The sequence below is a fragment of the Tachyglossus aculeatus genome, chromosome 5, assembly GCF_015852505.1.
Source record: "Tachyglossus aculeatus isolate mTacAcu1 chromosome 5, mTacAcu1.pri, whole genome shotgun sequence".
NCBI classification, from domain to species: Eukaryota; Metazoa; Chordata; class Mammalia; order Monotremata; family Tachyglossidae; genus Tachyglossus; species Tachyglossus aculeatus.
The window spans coordinates 48251421-48273439 of NC_052070.1; the positions used below are offsets into that span (position 1 = coordinate 48251421).

Sequence of the window (22019 nt, forward strand, 5' to 3'; positions counted from 1 at the left end):
GGAGAGGAAAAAAAAATGGATCATTGAAAAAGCCCTATAAATTGAAATAACAGTCCGATCTGTTCGGTTTCCACACCACCTCGAAACTATCCAAATAAAATTCCTTCTCCACTTTTAGAAAATATTCCCCCAGGCAGTTAAATCAGTTTTGGGCACTACCTTAAGGCTACATCTGGATTACATGGCTCCAGAGCCAAGGAAAGATGTTTGAAATCCCGAGATCTGTTCCGAGGCAGATCTGCAATGCGTATGCTTTTCCCTTGGCAAGATCAATCAATAACAAAAGGATATAACATTTAAAAAGGTTAAGCGGCTGAAGGCCTGTAATCAAGCAGCTCGATTAAACAATAAATGCTATCTGTAACGTATTTACGAAATCATTTCGGTTCCACATTCCCAGGGAATGGATGAGGTGTTGTGTTTTCCGTTTCTCTTCGCAACCAGCCGTCTGATCGCTGCTTCCCCCTTCCCAAATAACATCCTCAAAAAACAAAAACTGCATCCAAGCTGTCGGGAAGAGCCGGCCCTTCGGATACAACCGGGAGACCTTGGGGGTTAACCTTATCACCATTCACGATTTTAACCTTTTCTTTTTTTGGCAACAAGTTACGACCTCTGGCCGCCTGGGAATTTCCAAGCAAACAGGGTTGGAAGGGAGCTGGGAGAGAGGAGAAGGGGAGAGTGGGGGAGACAGGAGCTGCGACGTCCCATTTTCAATTGAAAATATAAATAAATGATCGCGGAGCTTGGGCAGGGGAGCTCTGTTATGGAAAGACACCCCCAAAATGGGCATTTAATGGGGGGCTCCTTATTCTGGTCCAGGCCTCTACTAACCCAGCGAAGCAAAGGCCAAGGCGGGGATGATTCCCTGACACTCCTTGGGGGGAGACAAGGGAAATAATAATAATAATACTAGTAATAATAATAATAATAGCTGCATTTGTTTGGCGCTTACTACATGCACTGACTGTACTGACCATCTACCCCAGCGTTCTAATCCCGGCTCTTCCACTTGTCTGCTGTGTGACCTTGGGCAAATCTCCTCCCTTCTCTGTCCCTCAGTTCCCTCATCTGGAAAATGGGGGGATTGAGACTGTGAGCCCCACGTGGGACAGCCTGCCTCCTCTCTATCTACCCCAACAGTGCTTGGCACATAGTAAGCGCTTAACAAATACCATTATTATCCCAGCGCTTAAAACAGTGCTTGACACACAGTAAGTGCTAAACAGAAACCATCATTATTATGCCTAATCGACCTTCCCAGGCGCTTAGTACAGGGTTCTGCACACAGTAGACGCTCAAAAAATACCGACTGAATGAATGAATGAATTATTATTATCCCAGCGCTTTGGAATAGCGCTTGACACATAGCACTTGACAAATACCATCATTAGTATTATTACTCCAGCGCTTAAAACAGTGTTTGGCACATAGTAAGCGCTTTAATACCATCCTCATCATTACCCCAGCGCTTAGAACAGTGCTGCCACATAGTAAACGCTTAAATACCAACATCATCATCATTACTCCAGCGCTTAGAACAGTGTTTGGCACAGAGTAAGCGCTTAAATACCACCATCATCATCATTATTACCCCGTGGCTTAGGACAGTGTTTAGCACATAGTACGCACTTAAATCCCATCATCATCATCATCATTATTACTCCAGCATTTAGAACCGTGCTTGACACATAGTAACTGCTTTACAAATATCATTTGTATTATCATTATTACTACCCCAGCGCTTAGAACAGTATTTGGCACATAGTAAGCGCTTAAATACCACCATCATCATCACTATTACCCCAGCGCTTAGGACAGTGTTTGGCACACAGTAAGCGCTTAAATACCATCATCATCATCATTATTATTACCCCAGCGGTTAGAACCGTGCTTGGCACATAGTAACCGTTTAACAAATACCATCATTAGTATTATCATTATTGCTGCCCCAGACCTTAGAGCAGTGCTTGGCACATAGTAGGCGCTTAACAAATACCATCATTAGTATTATCATTATTGCTGCCCCAGAGCTTACAGCAGTGCTTGGCACATAGTAGGCGCTTAACAAATACCATCATTAGTATTATCATTATTGCTGCCCCAGACCTCAGAGCAGTGCTTGGCACATAGTAGGCCCTTAACAAATACCATCATTAATATTATCATTATTGCTGCTCCAGTGCTTAGAGCAGTGCTTGGCACATAGTAAGCGCTTAACAAATACCATCATTTAGTATTATCATTATTGCTACCCTAGCGCTTGGAACCATAGTAAGCGCTTAACAAATACCATCATTAGTATTATCATTACTGCTATCCCAGCGCTTAGAGCAGTGCTTAGCACATAGTAAGCGCTTAACAAATACCATCCTTATTATTAGCATTATTATCAGAGGGACCCGCCGGCTGCGGCTGGTGATGGGAGAAAAGCGGGGGACAAGGGGAAAGTGGGGAGAAGAGATCGTGGCTCAAAGAGGCAGCGTGGCTCAATGGAAAGAGCCCGGGCTTTGGAGTCAGAGATCATGGGTTCAAATCCCGACTCCGTCAACTCTCAGCTGTGTGACTTTGGGCAAGTCAATAATAATAATAATAACGATGGCATTTGTTTGTTAAGCGCTATGTGCCAAGCACTGTTCTACGCGCCGATAATGGCATTTATTAAGTGCTTACTGTTTGCAAAGCACTGTTCTAAGCGCTGGGGAGGTTACAAGGTGATCAGGTTGTCATTCATTCAATCGTACTGGGCGCATACTGTGTGCAGAGCACTGTACTAAGCGCTTGGGAACTAGAAGTCGGCAACATACAGAGACAGTCTTCATCCCCATTTTACAGATGAGGTCACTGAGGCCCAGAGAAGTGAAATAATAATAATAATGGTATTTGTTAAGCTTTTACTATGTGCAAAGCACTGTTCTAAGCGCTGGGGGGGGACACAAGGCGATCGGGTTGTCCCACGTGGGGCTCACAATCTCAATCCTCATTTTACAGGTGAGGTAACTGAGGCCCAGAGAAGTGAAGTGACTTGCCCAAGGTCACCCAGCTGACAATCGGCGGAGCTGGGAACTGAACCCACGACTTTCATTCATTCATTCAATCGTATTTATTGAGCGCTTACTGTGTGCAGAGCACTGTACTAAGCGCTTGGGAAGTGCAAGTTGGCAACATCATCATCATCAATCGTATTTATTGAGCGCTTACTATGTGCAGAGCACTGTACTAAGCGCTTGGGAAGTACAAGTTGGCAACATATAGAGACAGTCCCTACCCAACAGTGGGCTCACAGTCTAGAAGACTTCTGACTCCAAAGCCCGCGCTCTTTCCACTGGGCCACGCTTCTCTGTGCCTCAGTTCCCTCATCTGTAAAATGGGGATTAAAACCGTGAGCCCCCCCACCGTGGGACCACCTGATTACCTTGTAACCTCCGCTGCGCTTAGAACAGTGCTTTGCACATGGTAGGCGCTTAACAAATACCGTCATTATTAATATAGACTGTGAGCCCACTGTTGGGTAGGGACCGTCTCTCTATGTTGCCAACTTGTACTTCCCAAGCGCTTCGTCCAGCGCTCTGCACACAGTAAGCGCTCAATCAGTACGATTGATTAGGGACCGTCTCTCTATGTTGCCAACTTGTACTTCCCAAGCGCTTAGGCCAGTGCTCTGCACACAGCAAGCGCTCAATCAATACGATTGATTGATTAGGGACCGTCTATGTTGCCAACTTGTACTTCCCAAGCGCGTAGTCCAGTGCTCTGCACACAGTAAGCGCTCAATCAATACGATTGATTGAGTAGGGACCGTCTCTCTATGTTGCCAACTCGTACTTCCCAAGCGCTTAGTCCAGTGCTCTGCACACAGTAAGCACTCAATCAATACGAGTGAATGAATGAATGATGTAATTCATTGGTTATTCATTGGTTAATGATGATTGGTTAATGATGTAATTCATTCATTGATGTTGGTCTCTCTATGTTACCAAGTTGTACTTCCCAAGCGCTTAGGCCAGTGCTCTGCACACAGTAAGCGCTCAATCAATACGATTAATTGATTAGGGACCATCTCTCTATGTTGCCAGCTTGGACTTCCCAAGCGCTTAGTCCAGTGCTCTGCACACAGTCAGCGCTCAATCAATACGATTGATTGATTAGGGACCATCTCTCTATGTTGCCAGCTTGGACTTCCCAAGCGCTTAGTCCAGTGCTCTGCACACAGTCAGCGCTCAATCAATACGATTGATTGATTAGGGACCATCTCTCTATGTTGCCAGCTTGGACTTCCCAAGCGCTTAGTCCAGTGCTCTGCACACAGTAAGCGCTCAATCAGTACGACTGATTGATTAGGGACCGTCTCTCTATGTTGCCAGCAAGCGCTTAGCCCAGTGCTCTGCACACAGTAAGCGCTCAATCAACACGACTGAATGAGTGACTATTAATCAGGTTGTCATCATCATCATCAATCGTATTTCCTGAGCGCTCACTGCGTGCAGAGCACTGGACTAAGCGCTTGGGAAGTCCAAGTTGGCAACATCTAGAGACGGTCCCTACCCACCAGTGGGCTCACAGTCTCAAAGGGGGAGACGGAGAACAAAACCAAACGCACTGACAAAATAAAATAAATAGAATAGATAGGTACAAGTAAAATAAATAGAGTAACAAATATGCACAAACATATATACAGGTTGTCCCACGTGGGGCTCACGGTAATCATCCCCGTTTTCAAGATGAGGCTCGGGGAAGGTAAGAGGGGATGGGGGCCTCGGGGGGAAAGGGGAGAAAAGGTGGGGGGGAATAATAATAATAATGATGATGATGATGGCATTTATTAAGCGCTTATTAGGTGCAAAGCACTGTTCTAAGCGCTGGGTTGCCCGTACGGAGGAGGAAGCCCCCCCATGCAGGCCCCGGCGAGCGGCCTTACCTCGAGCGGCCCGGGCCCCGCTGCCCCCCAGCAGTCCGAGCAGGAGGATCCAGGACACCGGGAACGGAGCCGGTGGCGGGGAGCGGCGGCGGAGGAGGAGCGGGGGGCGAGGCATGGCGGGCCGGGAAGGGAACGGGAAAGGGAACGGGAAGGGAAGGGAAGGGAAGGGAAAAGAAGGGAAGGGAAGGGAAAGGATGGGAAGGGGGCCCGGAGGGGCACCCCAAGGTCAGCCCGGGCCCGCCGGGATGGAGGAGCCGCCTGCCCTCCGCCGCCGGACCGGCGTAAGATGGCGGAGGATGGCGGAGGAGGAGGAGGATGGAGGGTGGAGGGTGGAGGGAGGAAGAGGAGGAGGAGGCCGGGGCCGCGCTCTCTCCGGGCCGGCCGGAGGGAAAGGAGCCGGGGCCCGGGAGCGCGCGCAGCCGGGGACCGACCGTGCGCGCCGCCGCCGGAGGGAGCGCGCGCGCCGCCGCCCAGGGAGAGCGCGCGCGCCCGAGCGGTCCCCGCGGGGTCCGCGCTGTCTCCGGGCCGGAGCGAGGGGCGCGGGGGAGGGAAAGGGAGCCGGGGCCCGGGAGCGCGCACGGACGGGGACGGGGAGGGCACGTGCGCGCCGCCGGGACGGGGGGCGCGGGCGGAGGGGGCGTAGGGAGAGCGCGCGCGCGCGCCCGAACGGTCCCCGGGGGTGGGGGGGGCGGGTTCCGCGCTGTGTCCGAGCCGGAGCGGTCCCCGAGGGGCGCGGCGGGGGGAAAAGGAGCCGGGGCCCGGGAGCGCGCACGGACGGGGGCGGGGGGGAGCGTGCGCGCCGCCGCCCCGCTGCGGGGGGGGGGCGGCAGGGGAAGCGCGCGCGCCCGAACGGTCCCCGGGGGGCGGGGGGGGGGTTCGCGCTCTCTCCGGGCCGGAGCGGTCCCCGAGGGGCGCGGGGGGGCGGGGGGGGGGGAGCCGGGGCCCGGGAGCGCGCACGGACGGGGAGGGAGCGTGCGCGCCGCCGCCCCTCTGCGGGGGAGGTAGGGAGAGCGCGCGCGCCCGAACGGTCCCCGGGGGGGGGGGGGGGGGGGGGGGGGCGGGGGTCCTTGCTGTCTCCGGGCCGGAGCGGTCCCCGAGGGGCGCGGGGGGCGGGGAAAGGAGCCGGGGCCCGGGAGCGCGCACGGACCGGGACGGGGGGAGGGAGCGTGCGCGCCGCCGCCGGGACGGGGGGCGCGAGGGGGCGGCAGGGAGCGCGCGCGCCCGAACGATCCTGGGGGCGGCGCGGTCCCCGAGGGGGGCGGGAAAGGAGACGGGGAGGGAGCGTGCGCGCCGCCGCCGGGACGGGGGGCGAGGGGGGAGGGAGCGTGCGCGCCGCCGCCGCTGGGGGGGGGCGGCAGGGAGGAAAGGGAGCCGGGGCCCGGGAGCGCGCACAGTTGGGGACGGGGAAAGGGAGCGTGCGCGCCGCCGCCGCGTGGGGGGGCAGGGAGAGCAGGCGCGTCCCCGAAGGGAGCGGGGGAGGAAAAAGAGCCGGGGCCCGGGAGCGCGCACGGAAGGGGGCGGGCGAGGGGGCGTGCGCGCCACCGCGCCGCTACGGGTTGCGGGGATTAGCTCAGGTGGTACAGCGTTCGCTTGGCCTGCGAGAGGGAGCGGGACCGGTGCCCGCCTCCTCCGTTTTCAGCGCTTAGAACAGTGCTTTGCACATAGTAAGCGCTTAACAAATGCCATTATTATTATTGTTGTTATTATTATTATTTACGGGGGGGGGGGGCGGCAGGGAGAGAGCGCGCGCCCGAACGGTCCCCGAGGGGCGCGGGGGAGGAAAAGGAGCCGGGGCCCGGGAGCGCGCACGGACGGGGGCGGGGGGGGAGCGTGCGCGCCACCGCCAGGCCGGGGATGCGAGGGAGCGCGCGCGCGCGCGCCGCCCCGCGCGCTCTCTCTCATTCATTCATTCATTCATTCAATCGTATTTATTGAGCGCTTCCTGTGTGCAGAGCACTGTACTAAGCGCTTGGGAAGTACAAATTGGCATCACATAGAGACAGTCCCTACCCAACAGTGGGCTCACAGTCTAAAAGGGGGCGACAGAGAACAGAACCAAACATACCAACAAAATAAAATAAGTAGGATAGAAATGTACAAGTAAAATAAATAAATGAATAAATAAATAGAGTAATAAATATGTACAACCATATATACTTATATACAGGTGCTGTGGGGAAGGGAAGGAGGTAAGACGGGGGGATGGAGAGGGGGACGAGGGGGAGAGGAAAGAAGGGGCTCAGTCTGGGAAGGCCTCCTGGAGGAGGTGAGCTCTCAGCAGGGCCTTGAAGGGAGGAAGAGAGCGAGCTTGGCGGATGGGCGGAGGGAGGTGCTCTGCTCTGGTCCAGTGCTCTGCACACAGTAAGTGCTCAATAAATACGGCTGAATGAATGAATGAAGAGAAGAGGTCCTCCTGGGATTCGAACCCAGGATCTTCCGTTTACTACACAGGGGCTTTAACCATGTAAGCCACGGAGCCAACTCTCCGGGCCGCGGGGGAGGAAAAGGAGCCGGGGGAAGCAGCGTGGCTCAGTGGAAAGAGCCCGGGCTTGGGGGTCAGAGGTCATGGGTTCGAATCCCGGCTCCGCCACATGTCTGCTGTGTGACCTTGGGCAAGTCACTTCTCTGAGCCTCGGTTCCCTCATCTGTAAAACGGGGGTGAAGACTGTGAGCCCCATGTGGGACAAACTGATCACCTTGTATCCCCCTGAGCGCTTAGAACAGTGCTTTGCGCATAGTAAGCGCTTAACAAATGCCATCATCATCATGTCTGCTGTGTGACCTTGGTGCAAGTCACTTCGCTTCTCTGAGCCTCAGTTCCCTCACCTGTAAAATGGGGGTGAAGACTGTGAGCCCCATGTGGGACAAACTGATCACCTTGTATCCCCCTGAGCGCTTAGAACAGTGCTTTGCGCATAGTAAGCGCTTAACAAATGCCATCATCATCATGTCTGCTGTGTGACCTTGGTGCAAGTCACTTCGCTTCTCTGAGCCTCAGTTCCCTCACCTGTAAAATGGGGGTGAAGACTGTGAGCCCCCCGTGGGACAAACTGATCACCTTGTATCCCCCCCCAGCGCTTAGAACAGTGCTTTGCACATAGTAAGCGCTTAACAAATGCCATCATCATCATCATCATGTCTGCTGTGTGACCTTGGTGCAAGTCACTTCGCTTCTCTGAGCCTCAGTTCCCTCACCTGTAAAATGGGGGTGAAGACTGTGAGCCCCCCGTGGGACAAACTGATCACCTTGTATCCCCCCCAGCGCTTAGAACAGTGCTTTGCACATAGTAAGCGCTTAACAAATGCCATCATCATCATCATCATGTCTGCTGTGTGACCTTGGTGCAAGTCACTTCGCTTCTCTGAGCCTCAGTTCCCTCACCTGTAAAATGGGGGTGAAGACTGTGAGCCCCCCGTGGGACAAACTGATCACCTTGTATCCCCCCCCAGCGCTTAGAACAGTGCTTTGCACATAGTAAGCGCTTAACAAATGCCATCATCGTCATCATCATGTCTGCTGTGTGACCTTGGTGCAAGTCACTTCGCTTCTCTGAGCCTCAGTTCCCACACCTGTAAAATGGGGGTGAAGACTGTGAGCCCCACGTGGGACAACCTGATCACCTTGTATCCCCCCCCCCAGCGCTTAGAACAGTGCTTTGCACATAGTAAGCGCTTAACAAATGCCATCATCGTCATCATCATGTCTGCTGTGTGACCTTGGTGCAAGTCACTTCACTTCTCTGAGCCTCAGTTCCCACACCTGTAAAATGGGGGTGAAGACTGTGAGCCCCACGTGGGACAACCTGATCACCTTGTATCCCCCCCCCAGCACTTAGAACAGTGCTTTGCACATAGTAAGCACTTAACAAATGCCATCATCATCATCATCATGTCTGCTGTGTGACCTTGGGCAAGTCACTTCACTTCTCTGAGCCTCAGTTCCCTCACCTGTAAAATGGGGGTGAAGACTGTGAGCCCCACGTGGGACAAACTGATCACCTTGTATCCCCCCCCAGCGCTTAGAACAGTGCTTTGCACATAGTAAGCGCTTAACAAATGCCATCATCGTCATCATCATGTCTGCTGTGTGACCTTGGTGCAAGTCACTTCACTTCTCTGAGCCTCAGTTCCCTCACCTGTAAAATGGGGGTGAAGACTGTGAGCCCCACGTGGGACAAACTGATCACCTTGTATCCCCCCCCAGCGCTTAGAACAGTGCTTTGCACATAGTAAGCGCTTAACAAATGCCATCATCGTCATCATCATGTCTGCTGTGTGACCTTGGTGCAAGTCACTTCACTTCTCTGAGCCTCAGTTCCCTCACCTGTAAAATGGGGGTGAAGACTGTGAGCCCCACGTGGGACAACCTGATCACCTTGTATCCCCCCCCAGCGCTTAGAACAGTGCTTTGCACAGAGTAAGCGCTTAACAAATGCCATCATCGTCATCATCATGTCTGCTGTGTGACCTTGGGCAAGTCACTTCGCTTCTCTGAGCCTCAGTTCCCTCACCTGTAAAATGGGGATGAAGACTGTGAGCCCCACGTGGGACAAACTGATCACCTTGTATCCCCCCCCCCCAGCGCTTAGAACAGTGCTTTGCACATAGTAAGCGCTTAACAAATGCCATCATCGTCATCATCATGTCTGCTGTGTGACCTTGGTGCAAGTCACTTCACTTCTCTGAGCCTCAGTTCCCTCACCTGTAAAATGGGGGTGAAGACTGTGAGCCCCACGTGGGACAAACTGATCACCTTGTATCCCCCCCCCAGCGCTTAGAACAGTGCTTTGCACAGAGTAAGCACTTAACAAATGCCATCATCGTCATCATCATGTCTGCTGTGTGACCTTGGTGCAAGTCACTTCACTTCTCTGAGCCTCAGTTCCCACACCTGTAAAATAGGGGTGAAGACTGTGAGCCCCACGTGGGACAAACTGATCACCTTGTATCCCCCCCAGCGCTTAGAACAGTGCTTTGCACAGAGTAATCACTTAACAAATGCCATCATCGTCATCATCATGTCTGCTGTGTGACCTTGGTGCAAGTCACTTCACTTCTCTGAGCCTCAGTTCCCACACCTGTAAAATGGGGGTGAAGACTGTGAGCCCCACGTGGGACAACCTGATCACCTTGTATCCCCCCCCCAGCGCTTAGAACAGTGCTTTGCACATAGTAAGCGCTTAACAAATGCCATCATCGTCATCATCATGTCTGCTGTGTGACCTTGGTGCAAGTCACTTCACTTCTCTGAGCCTCAGTTCCCACACCTGTAAAATGGGGGTGAAGACTGTGAGCCCCACGTGGGACAAACTGATCACCTTGTATCCCCCCCCAGCGCTTAGAACAGTGCTTTGCACATAGTAAGCGCTTAACAAATGCCATCATCGTCATCATCATGTCTGCTGTGTGACCTTGGTGCAAGTCACTTCACTTCTCTGAGCCTCAGTTCCCTCACCTGTAAAATGGGGGTGAAGACTGTGAGCCCCACGTGGGACAAACTGATCACCTTGTATCCCCCCCCAGCGCTTAGAACAGTGCTTTGCACATAGTAAGCACTTAACAAATGCCATCATTATTATTATTATTATTATTAGGGCCCGGGACCGCGCACAGCCGGGGACGGAGGAGGGGGAGCGTGTGCACCGCTTCCGGGTCAATGGGAGTGCGTGTGGTCCAGAGGGGCACGCAGTGAGAGGGCCTTATTCATTCTTTCATTCATTCATTCATTCATTCATTCATTCATTCATTCCATCGTATTTATTGAGCGCTTACTGTGTGCAGAGCACTGGACGAAACGCTTGGGAAGTCCAAGTTGGCAACATCTAGAGACGGGCCCTACCCAACAGTGGGCTCACGGTCTAGAAGGGGGAGGCAGAGAACAAAACATATTAACAAAATAAAATAAATACCTCCCCGAAGAGGTAGGAGGGGGGCCCCTGGATTTGGGGAGGGGTGATTTTGCGCGCAATTCGACCCCCCTCCCTGGGTGGCGAGGCGGGGGTCCATTGTTGCCCCTGCGCCTTAGGAAGCCACACCTCAAGGGCCCTCTCTTCCCAAGAGCTGGGGGTGCAGCCTTTGGGCTACGGTGAGTGAAACAGTGCTCTGCACACAGTAAGTGCTCATTCATTCATTCAATCGTATTTATTGAGCGCTTACTGTGTGCAGAGCACTGTACTGAGCGCTTGGGAAGTACAAATCGGCAACATATAGAGACGGTCCCTACACAACAACGGGCTCACAGTCTAGAAGGGGGAGACAGACAACAAAACAAGTAGACAGATGTCAATACCATCAGCATAAATTGAATTGTAGACACCCCGCACATCCAATCCATCACCAAAACCTGCCGGTCTCACCTCCACAACACCGCCAAGATCCGCCCTATCCTCTCCATCCAAACCTCTACCTTGCTGGTTCAATCTCTCATTCTGTCCCAACTGGATTACTGCATCAGCCTCCTTTCTGGTCTCCCATCCACCTGTCTCTCCCTGCTTCAGTCTATACTTCACTCTGCTGCCCAAATTTGTACAGAACGCTCTGGGCATGTCACTCCCCTGAAAAATCTCCAGTGGCTGCCTGTCAACCTTCGAAACAAGCAAAAACTCCTCACTCTCAGCTTTAAGGCTCTCCATCCCCTCGCCCTCTCATCATCATCATCATCAATCGTATTTATTGAGCGCTTACTGTGTGCAGAGCACTGTACTAAGCGCTTGGGAAGTACAAATTGGCAACGTATAGAGATAGTCCCTGCCCAACAGTGGGCTCACAGTCTAAAAGGGGGAGACAGAGAACAAAACCAAACATACTAACAAAATAAAATAAATAGAATAGATATGTACAAGTAAAATAAACAAATAGAGTAATAAATATCTACAAATATATATACATATATACAGGTGCTGTGGGGAAGGGGAGGTAAAATGGGGGGGTGGAGGGCGGATGAGGGGGAGAGGAGGGAAGGGGCTCAGTCTGGGAAGGCCTCCTGGAGGAGGTGAGCTCTCAGTAGGGCCTTGAAGGGAGGAAGAGAGCTAGCTTGGCGGATGGGCAGAGGGAGGGCATTCCAGGCCTGGGGGATGATGTGGGCCAGGGGTCGATGGTGGGACAGGCGAGAACGAGGTACGGTGAGGAGATTAGCAGTGGAGGAGCGGAGGGTGCGGGCTGGGCTGGAGAAGGAGAGAAGGGAGGTGAGGTAGGAGGGGGCGACGTGATGGAGAGCCTTGAAGCCCAGGGTGAGGAGTTTCTGCCTGATGCGCAGATTGATTGGTAGCCACTGGAGATTTTTGAGGAGGGGAGTGATATGCCCAGAGCGTTTCTGGACAAAGATAATCCGGGCAGCAGCATGAAGTAGGGATTGAAATGGGAAGAGACACGAGGATGGGAGATCAGAGAGAAGGCTGATGCAGTAGTCCAGACGGGATAGGATGAGAGCTTGAATGAGCAGGGTAGCGGTATGGATGGAGAGGAAAGGGCGGATCTTGGCGATGTTGCGGAGCTGAGACACCTCACCTCCTCCTACCTCACCTCTCCTACCTCACCTCCCTTTTTTCCTTCTACAGCCCAGCCCGCACCCTCCACTCCTCTGCCGCTCACCTCCTCACTGCACCTCGTTCTCGCCTTTCCCACTGTCGATCCCCGGGCCTCATCCTCCCCCTGGCCTGGAATGCCCTCCCTCTGCCCATCCGCCAAGCTAGCTCTCTTCCTCCCTTCAAAGCCCCACTGAGAGCTCACCTCCTCCAGGAGGCCTTCCCGGACTGAGCCCCCTTTTTCCTCTCCTCCTCCCCATTCCCCCCCTGCCCTCCCTCCTTCCCCTCCCCACAGCACTTGTATATATTTGTACAGATTTATTACTCTATTTATTTTACTTATATTTACTATTCTATTTATTTTGTTAATGATGTGCATATAGCTATAATTCTATTTATTCTGACGATTTTAACACCTATCCACATATTTTGTTTTGTTGTCTGTCTCCCCCTTCTAGGCAGTGAGCCCGTTGTTGGATAAGGACTGTCTCTATATTTTGCCAACTTGTACTTCCCAAGCGTTTAGTACAGTGCTGTGCACACAGTAAGTGCTCAATAAGTACGATTGAATGAATGAATACTATTGATGAATGGTTGAAATCCTCGGGGATAAGCTCAAGGAGTTAAGGCAGTGTCGTTGGGAAAAGCAGCATGGCCTAATGGATAGAGCATGGGCTTGGGAGCCAGAAAGACCTGGGTCCGTGCTCTGCCACTTGTCTGCTGTGTGACCTTGGGTAAGTCACTTCATTCATTCATTCATTCATTCAATCGTATTTATTGAGTGCTTACTGTGTGCAGAGCACCGTACTAAGGGCTTGGAACTTCACTTCTCCAGGCCTCAGTTACTTCCTCTGTAGAATGGAGTTTAAGAGCGTGAGTCCCACATGGGACAGGGACTGTGTCCAACCTGGTTACTTAGTATCTACTTCAGCGTTTAGAACAGTGTCTGGCACATAGTGAGTGCTTAACAAATTCCAAGGTAAGGGTCGATGATCATTTGGTTTCTTATAGGGTGAAACTCTTCAATGTTATGCACATTCCCAGCGATTGGCACCAAACCCCTTGTGATTTGCAGTTCGTCTATATTGTGATGCACATTCCCTGGGTCTGTACAGGGAATGTTTAAAAGACAATAAGAGGGGGTCAAGATCCTTTCAAAGACAATGCGAGGGGGTCAAGATCCTAAGATCCCACTCCTGGTGGGCTCTCCAGACCTTATGTCTTTCCCTTGGGCTTCCCTGAATAGAACGGGAAAATGCCAGAGCCCTTCTAGAGAGCTTCCAATTAAGGGCCTGAACCTTGGTCCCACCTCTGGGGAACCCCCTCCCCAAACGGCCCCCCAATTCAACACAGTGCACACACCAGGAAGGGAGGGGAGAGAGGTCAGCAAAAGAATCAATCAGTGGTGTTTCTGGAACTTACTGCGTGTTTGGGGCAGGGACAATACAATAGAGTTGGCAGACATGATCCCTGCCCACAGGAACCGTGGCCTAGTAGATAGAGCACATATCCGGAGTCGGAAGGACCTGGGTTCTAATCTCAACCCCTGCCACGTGTCTGGTGTGTGACCTTGGGCAAGTCACTTCACTTCTCTGTGCCTCAGTTACCTCATCTGTAAAGTGGGGATTAAGACTGGGCCAGAACGGCCTCCCTCCTCTAGACTGTGAACTCGTTGTGGGCAGGGGAATGTGTCTGTTTAAGTGCTCTGTACACAGTAAGTGCTCAATAAATACAATTGAATGAATGAATCTGACAATTACTCTCCCCCGCTTCAAAGCCTTATTGAAGGCACATCTCCTCCAAGAGGCCTTCCCTGACTAAGCCCTCCTTTCCTCTTCTCCCACTCCTTACTGCACTGCCCTGACTTGTTCCCTTTATTCATACCCCCTCCCAGCCCCACAGTACTCATGTACATATCTGTAATTTATATACATTAACATCTGTCTCTTAGTACATTGCTCTGCATGGTAAGTGCTCAATAAATACGATTGACTGACTGACTGACTGTGAGCCCCATGTGGAACAGGGACTGTGTCCAACCTAATTTATTTGTATCCACCCCAGCACTTAGTACAGTGCCTAGCACATTCATTTAATCATATTTATTGAGCACTTACTGTGTGCAGAGCACTATACTTGGCGTTTGGGAGAATACAGTATAGCAATAAACAGGCAATTCCCTGCCCACATTGAGCTTACAGTCTAGAGGGAGAGACAGACGTTAATATAAATAAATGTTACAAATACGTTTATAGGTGCTGCGGGGCTGTAAGTGCTTAACAAATGTCGCAATTAAATACCTCATTTAAGGAGCTTAGGTCTACAGGGAGAGACTGACATTAAAATAAACTGCAGATAGAATAGTAGAGGATAAGTGCTGTGGTGCTGGAGTGAGTATCTAAGTACTTAGGGAATACAGAGCCAAGTGCATAGGTGATACAGGGGGGAGGGTGAAGGGGAGAAAACAAGGGTTTAGCCACAGAAGACCTCTTTGAGAGAAACAGCGTGGCTTAGTGGAAAGAGCATGGTCTTGGGAGTCAGAAGTCGTGGGTTCTAATCCTTCCTTTGCCACTGATCCGCTGTGTGACTTTGGGCAAGTTAATTAACTTCTCTGTGCCGCATTTACCTCATCAGTAAAATGGGGATGAAGCCCGCGAGCCCCACGCGGGACAACCTGATTACCTTGTATCTACCCCACCGCTTAGAACTGTACTTGGCACTAAGCACTTTACAAATACCATTATTCTTATTACTTGAGGGTTTTGAAGGTGGGGGGAGTGATGGACCGTGGATGCGAAGGCGGAGGGAGTTTCAGGCCTGAATGAGGTTGTGGGCAAGGAGTCAGCACCCAACACAATCCTCCCTGGCTGGGAAGGAAGTTCTGAAGATCTAAGGTATCACTGAGCCTACCTATCATCGGCAAGAGGAAATGCATTCCTCCAATGCTTGACCTGAAACTCCTAAAACTATGACCCATGCAGTCACCTATAGCCCCCAAGCACCCTAATCAGACATGAGTCCTAGGAGAGGCATGTGAGGTCCAGTAGATAGAGCACGGGCTTGGGAGTCAGAGGGACCTGGGTTCTAATCCTTGTTTTGCCACTTTGCTGTGTGACCTTGGGCAAGTCACTTACCATTTCTGTGCCTCAGCGTCCTCCTCTGTAAAATGGGGATTAAGACTTTTAGACTGTGAGCCCACTGTTGGGTAGGGACTGTCTCTATGTGTTGCCAATTTGTACTTCCCAAGCGCTTAGTACAGTGCTCTGCACATAGTAAGCGCTCAATAAATACGATTGATTGATTGATTGATTGAAGATTGTGAACCCCCTGTTGGTCAGGGACTGTGTCCAACCCAATTATCTTGTATCTACCCCAGCGCTTAGAATAGTGCCTGGCACATGGTAAGCCCTTAACAAATATCACAATTCATTCATTCATTCAATCGTATTTATTGAACACTTACTGTGTGCAGAGCACTGTACTAAGTGCTTGGAAAGAACAATTCAGCAACAGAGACAATCCCTACCCAACAATGGGCTCACAGTCTAGAAGGGAGACACAGATGTCTCCCTGTCTCCCCCTTCTAGACTGTGAGCCCACTGTTGGGTAGGGACTGTCTCTATATGTTGCCAATTTGTACTTCCCAAGCGCTTAGTACAGTGCTCTGCACACAGTAAGTGCTCAATAAATACGATTGATTGATTGATTGATTGATTGATGATGGAACAAGTAGGTAGGCATCAATAGCATAAAAATAGATAAGTAGAATTATAGATTCACACACATCATTAATAAAATAAATAGAATAATAGATACGTACAAATATACACAAGTGCTGTGGGGTTATTATTATTATTCTAGGGACTCCCAATGCCATGATAATAGGCACTATGGAAATGCAAGGAAGATGGACAGATAAGGTGGAGAATTGCTGTCTTCTGTTGTTTTCTACTATCAGAAGAACCTTATAAGGTTTTAACCTTCTTCCAAAAAATAACTCAGATTACTGTGGAGTGCTAAAGTAAAGGATTGAATGAGAAAAGAAAGGTTCAGACACGGTATTAAAATGAAGGGCAACAAGGCACAGTGTTGTTAAGAAAATCAAAATGTAGATGTCCATAAGAGGTAATAACAGTGCCTTGTTATTCAGAATTTTGCATCACTTCCTCCCCATCTCATAGTTAAACAGCAGAGTGATCCAAAAGATTCAGAGAAAGGTGAACCAGATGGCTAGAGAACTCAGACTTGCACATGCTGAGATTTTGCCCACATTAGGATTAGTCAGTCTGCGAAAGAGATCATCAGTTTGAGTGTTGAAAGTTCGGGAAAGAGAAATGAAAATGGATTTTCCCTCTGTCCAACAGCACCAAGCATTTATATGGAGCTTTTCAAAGGCTCTTCCCAGTGCAAATCTGTTCATCCACAAAACTTGTCTGGGAATTATATTACTGCCAACCCTAGTTTACAGATGAGGAAATGGAGGCCTAGAGAGGAGTAGAATTTAGGAATTCTGGTTTCCAGGTCAGAGGCTAAACGGACACCTCATTCACTGTGTTGGATCATGGAAAAGTGATGATTAACTGAGAAAGGAAGGGATTCTTTTGGAAAAAAATATTTCTCCTACCACTACGCTGTTAAGGGACAGGTAAAGGGAATCAGTAGAAAAAGCAGTGAAAAATTAGGGCCTGAAGAGCTAGAACCTTGTCTAGCAAAACTCTCATGTCCGATTTCAAAAGCAGTTGTTCGGAAAGTCAGAAGTTCGAGTCCCAGCCTCAATTCTGCCTCTCTCTCTCTACATGATCTTGGTCTGATCACCTCAGCTCTCCGTGATAAATGCAGTAATTATACTTGTTTATCTAGACAGGCCCAGGAGCTCTCTATATGCTGCTGCTTTCAACACTCTCAGCAGAAAGTATTCTTGTTAAACAGAAAACCTTGTTTCCTTGCATATAGAACCTGAAAACAAAAAGGGCTTTCTTCCCACTGCCTGAGAAGCAGGTTAGGGCCTGCGGGTACAAGGATTTGTTCCCCCCTTCCTCCACCCCGGGGAAGGAGCCGGGAGCCCAGTTAGCATGTGAGTAATTAAAGGGGGCCCACACCCTGCCCAGGGGACTAGTCTCTTCTGCCTGTGCTTGGGCTCTTTGATCAGCACATTCAATTAGAGCAGATTTCTGCTGAGAGAAATCCACCTCCCCTTCATCCAGGGCTTTCTAAAATCCGGAGGGCAGACGGCCTAAGGGCCTAGGGTCAGATTTTCCCCATGTATCAGCCATTTCACTCCCAGAGGGCAACAAAACTCCAACGCCCAGGAGGGCTCTCCCATCCCTTAGCAACAGTCTGGTTTCAATCCATCAATCAATGGTATTTACTGAGCGCTTACTATGTGCAGAGCACTATACTAAGCTCTTGAACTGGATTTAGAGCAGGAGAGAAACATAAACCACTCTTCTCAACCGGCTCATTTTGCTCTTACTCTCTAGCATTTAGTTAATGGCCCCAGTAAGTTCGTAGCTGTGCACAATCAGTGCACTTTTGAGTTATTTATTTATTTAGTTAGTTTTTATTTATGAGTTAGTTATTTATGAGTTATTTATTTATTATTTATGAGTTATTTATTGAGTGCTTACTGTCAGGAGAGTGCTGTACTAAGCATTTGGAAAAGTATACTACAGTAGAGTTGGTAGACACTATCCCTGCCCACAAGGAGCTTAAAGTCTTGGGGGGGGGGGGGCGGAGGGAACAAACATTAAAATAAATTACTGAAAGGGGAAATGTCATGTCGGAGTGGAAAGATACGTAAATAAGCATTGTGGGGCTGAGGGTGGGGTGAATATCAAGTGCTTAAAGGACACAGATCTGAGTGCATAGATGATGCAGAAGGGAGTTCAAGAAGGAGAAATGAGGACTTAGTTACAAAGATGAAGATGTGTCTTTAGTAAGGTGAGAAAGTGGGGAGAGAGGTGGTCTGTCAGAAAGGGGGAGAGAGTTCCAGGACCTCTAGAGGGGGGATGTGGGCAAGAGGTTAGCAGCAGGAAAGATGAGATCCTGATAGATGAGATTCAGATTTGCTTTGAATCAAGCAAAAACTCCTCACTTTCGGCTTCAAAACTCTCATCACTAAGCAAACATACTAACTAAATAAAATAGAGTAGATATGTACAAGTAAAATAAATAAATAAATTAATAGAGTAATAAATATGTACAAACATATATACATATATACAGGTGCTGTGGGGAAGGGAAGGAGGTAAGATGGGGGGGATGGAGAGGGGGAAAAGGGGGAGAGGAAGGAAGGGGCTCAGACTGGGAAGGCCTCCAGATCTGAGAAGTCCTGCCTCTCAAAAGGTGACAGGCTACTAGGAACCCATTCTGGAGCCTCAGCTGTGGCTCCCTCCAGCCTCTAATCTATAAAGGCCTCGTGGGCAGGGATCTTCCTCTCCCAAGCACTTAGTACAGTGCTCTACGAACCGTAAGCACTCAATAAATGCCAGTGATTGATTGATGGATTGGAGACCTAGCCTTCAGAACCAAGGGTTGCCGTTCTGTTTCCTGGCAACAGCATTTTGGGGAAAGGGACACATATACCCTGCCACAGCAATCAATCAATCAATCAATCAATTGTATTTATTGAGCACTTACTATGTGCAGAGCACTGTACTAAGCGCTTGGGAAGTACAAGTTGGCAACATATAGAGACAGTCCCTACCCAACAGTGGGCTCACAGTCTAACCTGACTTCTGGAAATTCCCTGAAGACAGAGATTGTGTTACGTGCATGTTCTGAACAGTGTCCAGCTCCTTTTGGGCACTTCCACTCAATCAATCAATCAATCAATCAATCAATTGTATTTAAAAGAAGCAGCATGGTCTAGTGGAAAAAGCCCGGGCTTGGGAGTCAGAAGTTGTGGGTTCTAATCCCTGCTCTGCCACGTGTCTGCTATATGACCTTGGACAAGTCACTTAACTTCTTTGTGACTCTGTTTCCTCATCTGTAAAATGAGGATTAATCCTACTCCTTCTTACTTAGACTGCCCGTGTGGGGCGGGTACAGGCACCAGAAGGTCGTGGTCAGTAATAGCTCTCACAGGCACTAGACAGGAGGCCCCATGAGATATCATCAAATCAATCAATTGTATTTACTGATCGCTTACCGTGTGCAGACCACCGCACTTAGGAGAGTACAGTAAAACAATGTAACAGAGCTGGTAGACACATTCCCTGTGTCTAAGCTGATGAACTGGTACGTTCCCCAACACTTAGAACTGTGCTTGGCATACAATAAATGCTTAACAAGTACAAAAATTAACATTTATTCAGCACTTACTGTGTGCAGAACACCCTACTAAGCGCCTGGGAGAGTACAATGTAACAATATAACACAACGAGCTTCCAATCTGATTATCCTGAATCTACCCCAGCACTTAGCTCAGTGCTTGGATGTAGTTAATGCTTAATAAATGGGAAGCAGCATGTCTCAGTGGAAAGATCCCGGGCTTTGGAGTCAGAGTTCATGGGTTCAAATCCCGGCTCTGCCAATTGTCAGCTGTGTGACTTTGGGCAAGTCACTTAACTACTCTGGGCCTCAGTTCCCTCATCTGTAAAATGGGGATGAAGACTGTGAGCCCCCCGTGGGACAACCTGATCACCTTGTAACCTCCCCAGCGCTTAGAACAGTGCTTTGCACATAGTAAGCGCTTAAGAAATGCCATCATCATTATTATTAATAAATACCAAAATTGTTATTATTTTCCACATGGATAAAACATCCTCAAATAACAGCAGCAGTCTACCTTCTGGTTGAGCTGCAGGGTGTTTAGACCAAGGGGGGAGAGGCAAGCTTCCAAAAAGACCTTCATTGGACAGGATGTGCTCAAGTACGAGACTAAAGATTAATAATAATTAATGATTACAATATTTGTTAAGCGCTTACTATGTGCCAAGCACTGTTTTTTTAATGGCATTTATTAAGCGCTTACTATGAGCAAAGCACTGTTCTAAGTGCTGGGGGGGATACAAGGTGATCAGGTTGTCCCATGTGGGGCTCACAGTCTTCATCCCCATTTTACAGATGAGGGAACTGAGGCTCAGAGAAGTTAAGTGATTTGCCCAAGGTCACATGCACTGGGATAAATACAAGGTAATTAGGTTATACACAGTCCCTGTCCCACACGGGGCTCACAGTCTTAATCCCCATTTTACAGCTGAGGTCACTGAGGCACAGATAAGTTAAGTGACTTGCCCAGAGTCACACAGCACACAAGTGGCAGAGCTGGGATTAGAACCCGTGTCCTCTGACCCCCAAGCCCATGCTGTTGCCACTGGGCCTTGCTGCTTCTGCTTCTGATTACAGGGCCGAATGGTCTGCTGGAACTCTAGGAAGTAAAAGGCACCAGAAGGTCGTGGTCAGTAATAGCTCTCACAGGCACTGGACAGGAGACCCCATGAGATATCATCAAATCAATCAATCAATCAATCATATTTACCGATCGCTTACCGTGTGCAGACCACTGCACTTGGGAGAGTACAGTAAAACAACGTAACAGAGCTGGTAGACACATTCCCTGCCCACAGGGAGCTTACAGTCTAGAGGGGCATGTGTTATGCCAGGCCTGCAGTGTAATGTGATCAATCAATCAATCAATCGTATTTATTGAGCGCTTACTGTGTGCAGAGCACTGTACTAAGTGCTTGGGAAGGACAAGTTGGCAACATATAGAGACAGTCCCTACCCAACAGTGGGCTCACAGGCTAAAAGTCTAAATGTGATGATATCATGGATGCTATTTTGCTGAAGTGCACTGAGTTCACCCGAACCTAGAGTCTTTTTTCAGGGTGGGTCCCCTGCTCAGCCCCCACCCCTGGCTCCAGGGCTTTGCATTCCCCTCTCAGATCCCTCTGAGCACAGTTGCCGCTTCTCAGCTGTGGGACTCGCTGGCAGGAGCCAAGACAGCGGAAGGCTGGGCTCTTAAAATAAAAATTCCACTCATACAGTAGTCTGGTGTCATAGCCATCCTGGACAAGGGAAAAGATTAGCTGAAAGCTGAACTGTCAAGTATAAAAGCAGACCCCTAGGTGGAAGGGATGGTCCTTGAGTCTCGCATGACCCCTGAGCCCTGGGGAAGGTGCATCGTCTCCCCCCCTCCCTCCTACCTGGAAATCACTCCCCTTTCACATCCTGTGGACCACCTTTCTCTCCATCTTCAAGGCCCTTCTGAAATCACAACTCCTCCAGGAGGCCTTCCCTGACTTAACTCTCATCTCTTCCACCTACATATGCCAAAACTGCTCCTCCAGCACTTCTGCATCACCTAAGCACTTGGGTTTGCAGATCCTCCCTGGAGCATTTGGTACATACCCGTACATGCTATTGCTTCCTCCTGTCTGTAATTTATAATAATAATAATGGCATTTGTTAAGCACTTACTATGTGCAAATCAATCAATCGTATTTATTGAGCACTTATTGTGTGCAGAGCACTGTACTAAGAGCTTGAGAAGTACAAGTTGGCAACATATAGAGACAGTCCCTACCCAACAGTGGGCTCACAGTCTAGAAGGGGGAGACAGAGAACAAAACCAA

At 49.9% G+C, this 22019-nt stretch overlaps 1 protein-coding gene across 4 annotated transcripts in view; it reads right to left on the reverse strand.

The window, feature by feature from the left end:
* The window catches only part of CLSTN1 (calsyntenin 1), an 83977-nt gene extending 78922 nt beyond the window's left edge, over positions 1-5055 (reverse strand). For all 4 annotated transcript variants that reach the window (XM_038746248.1, XM_038746246.1, XM_038746247.1 and 1 more), the window contains exon 1: positions 4919-5055. In XM_038746248.1, coding sequence (XP_038602176.1) covers positions 4919-5033 — 115 coding nt within the window. In that variant the 5' untranslated portion in view covers positions 5034-5055. The remainder of the gene's footprint in view (positions 1-4918) is intronic.
* Between the last annotated feature and the right edge of the window lie 16964 nt (positions 5056-22019).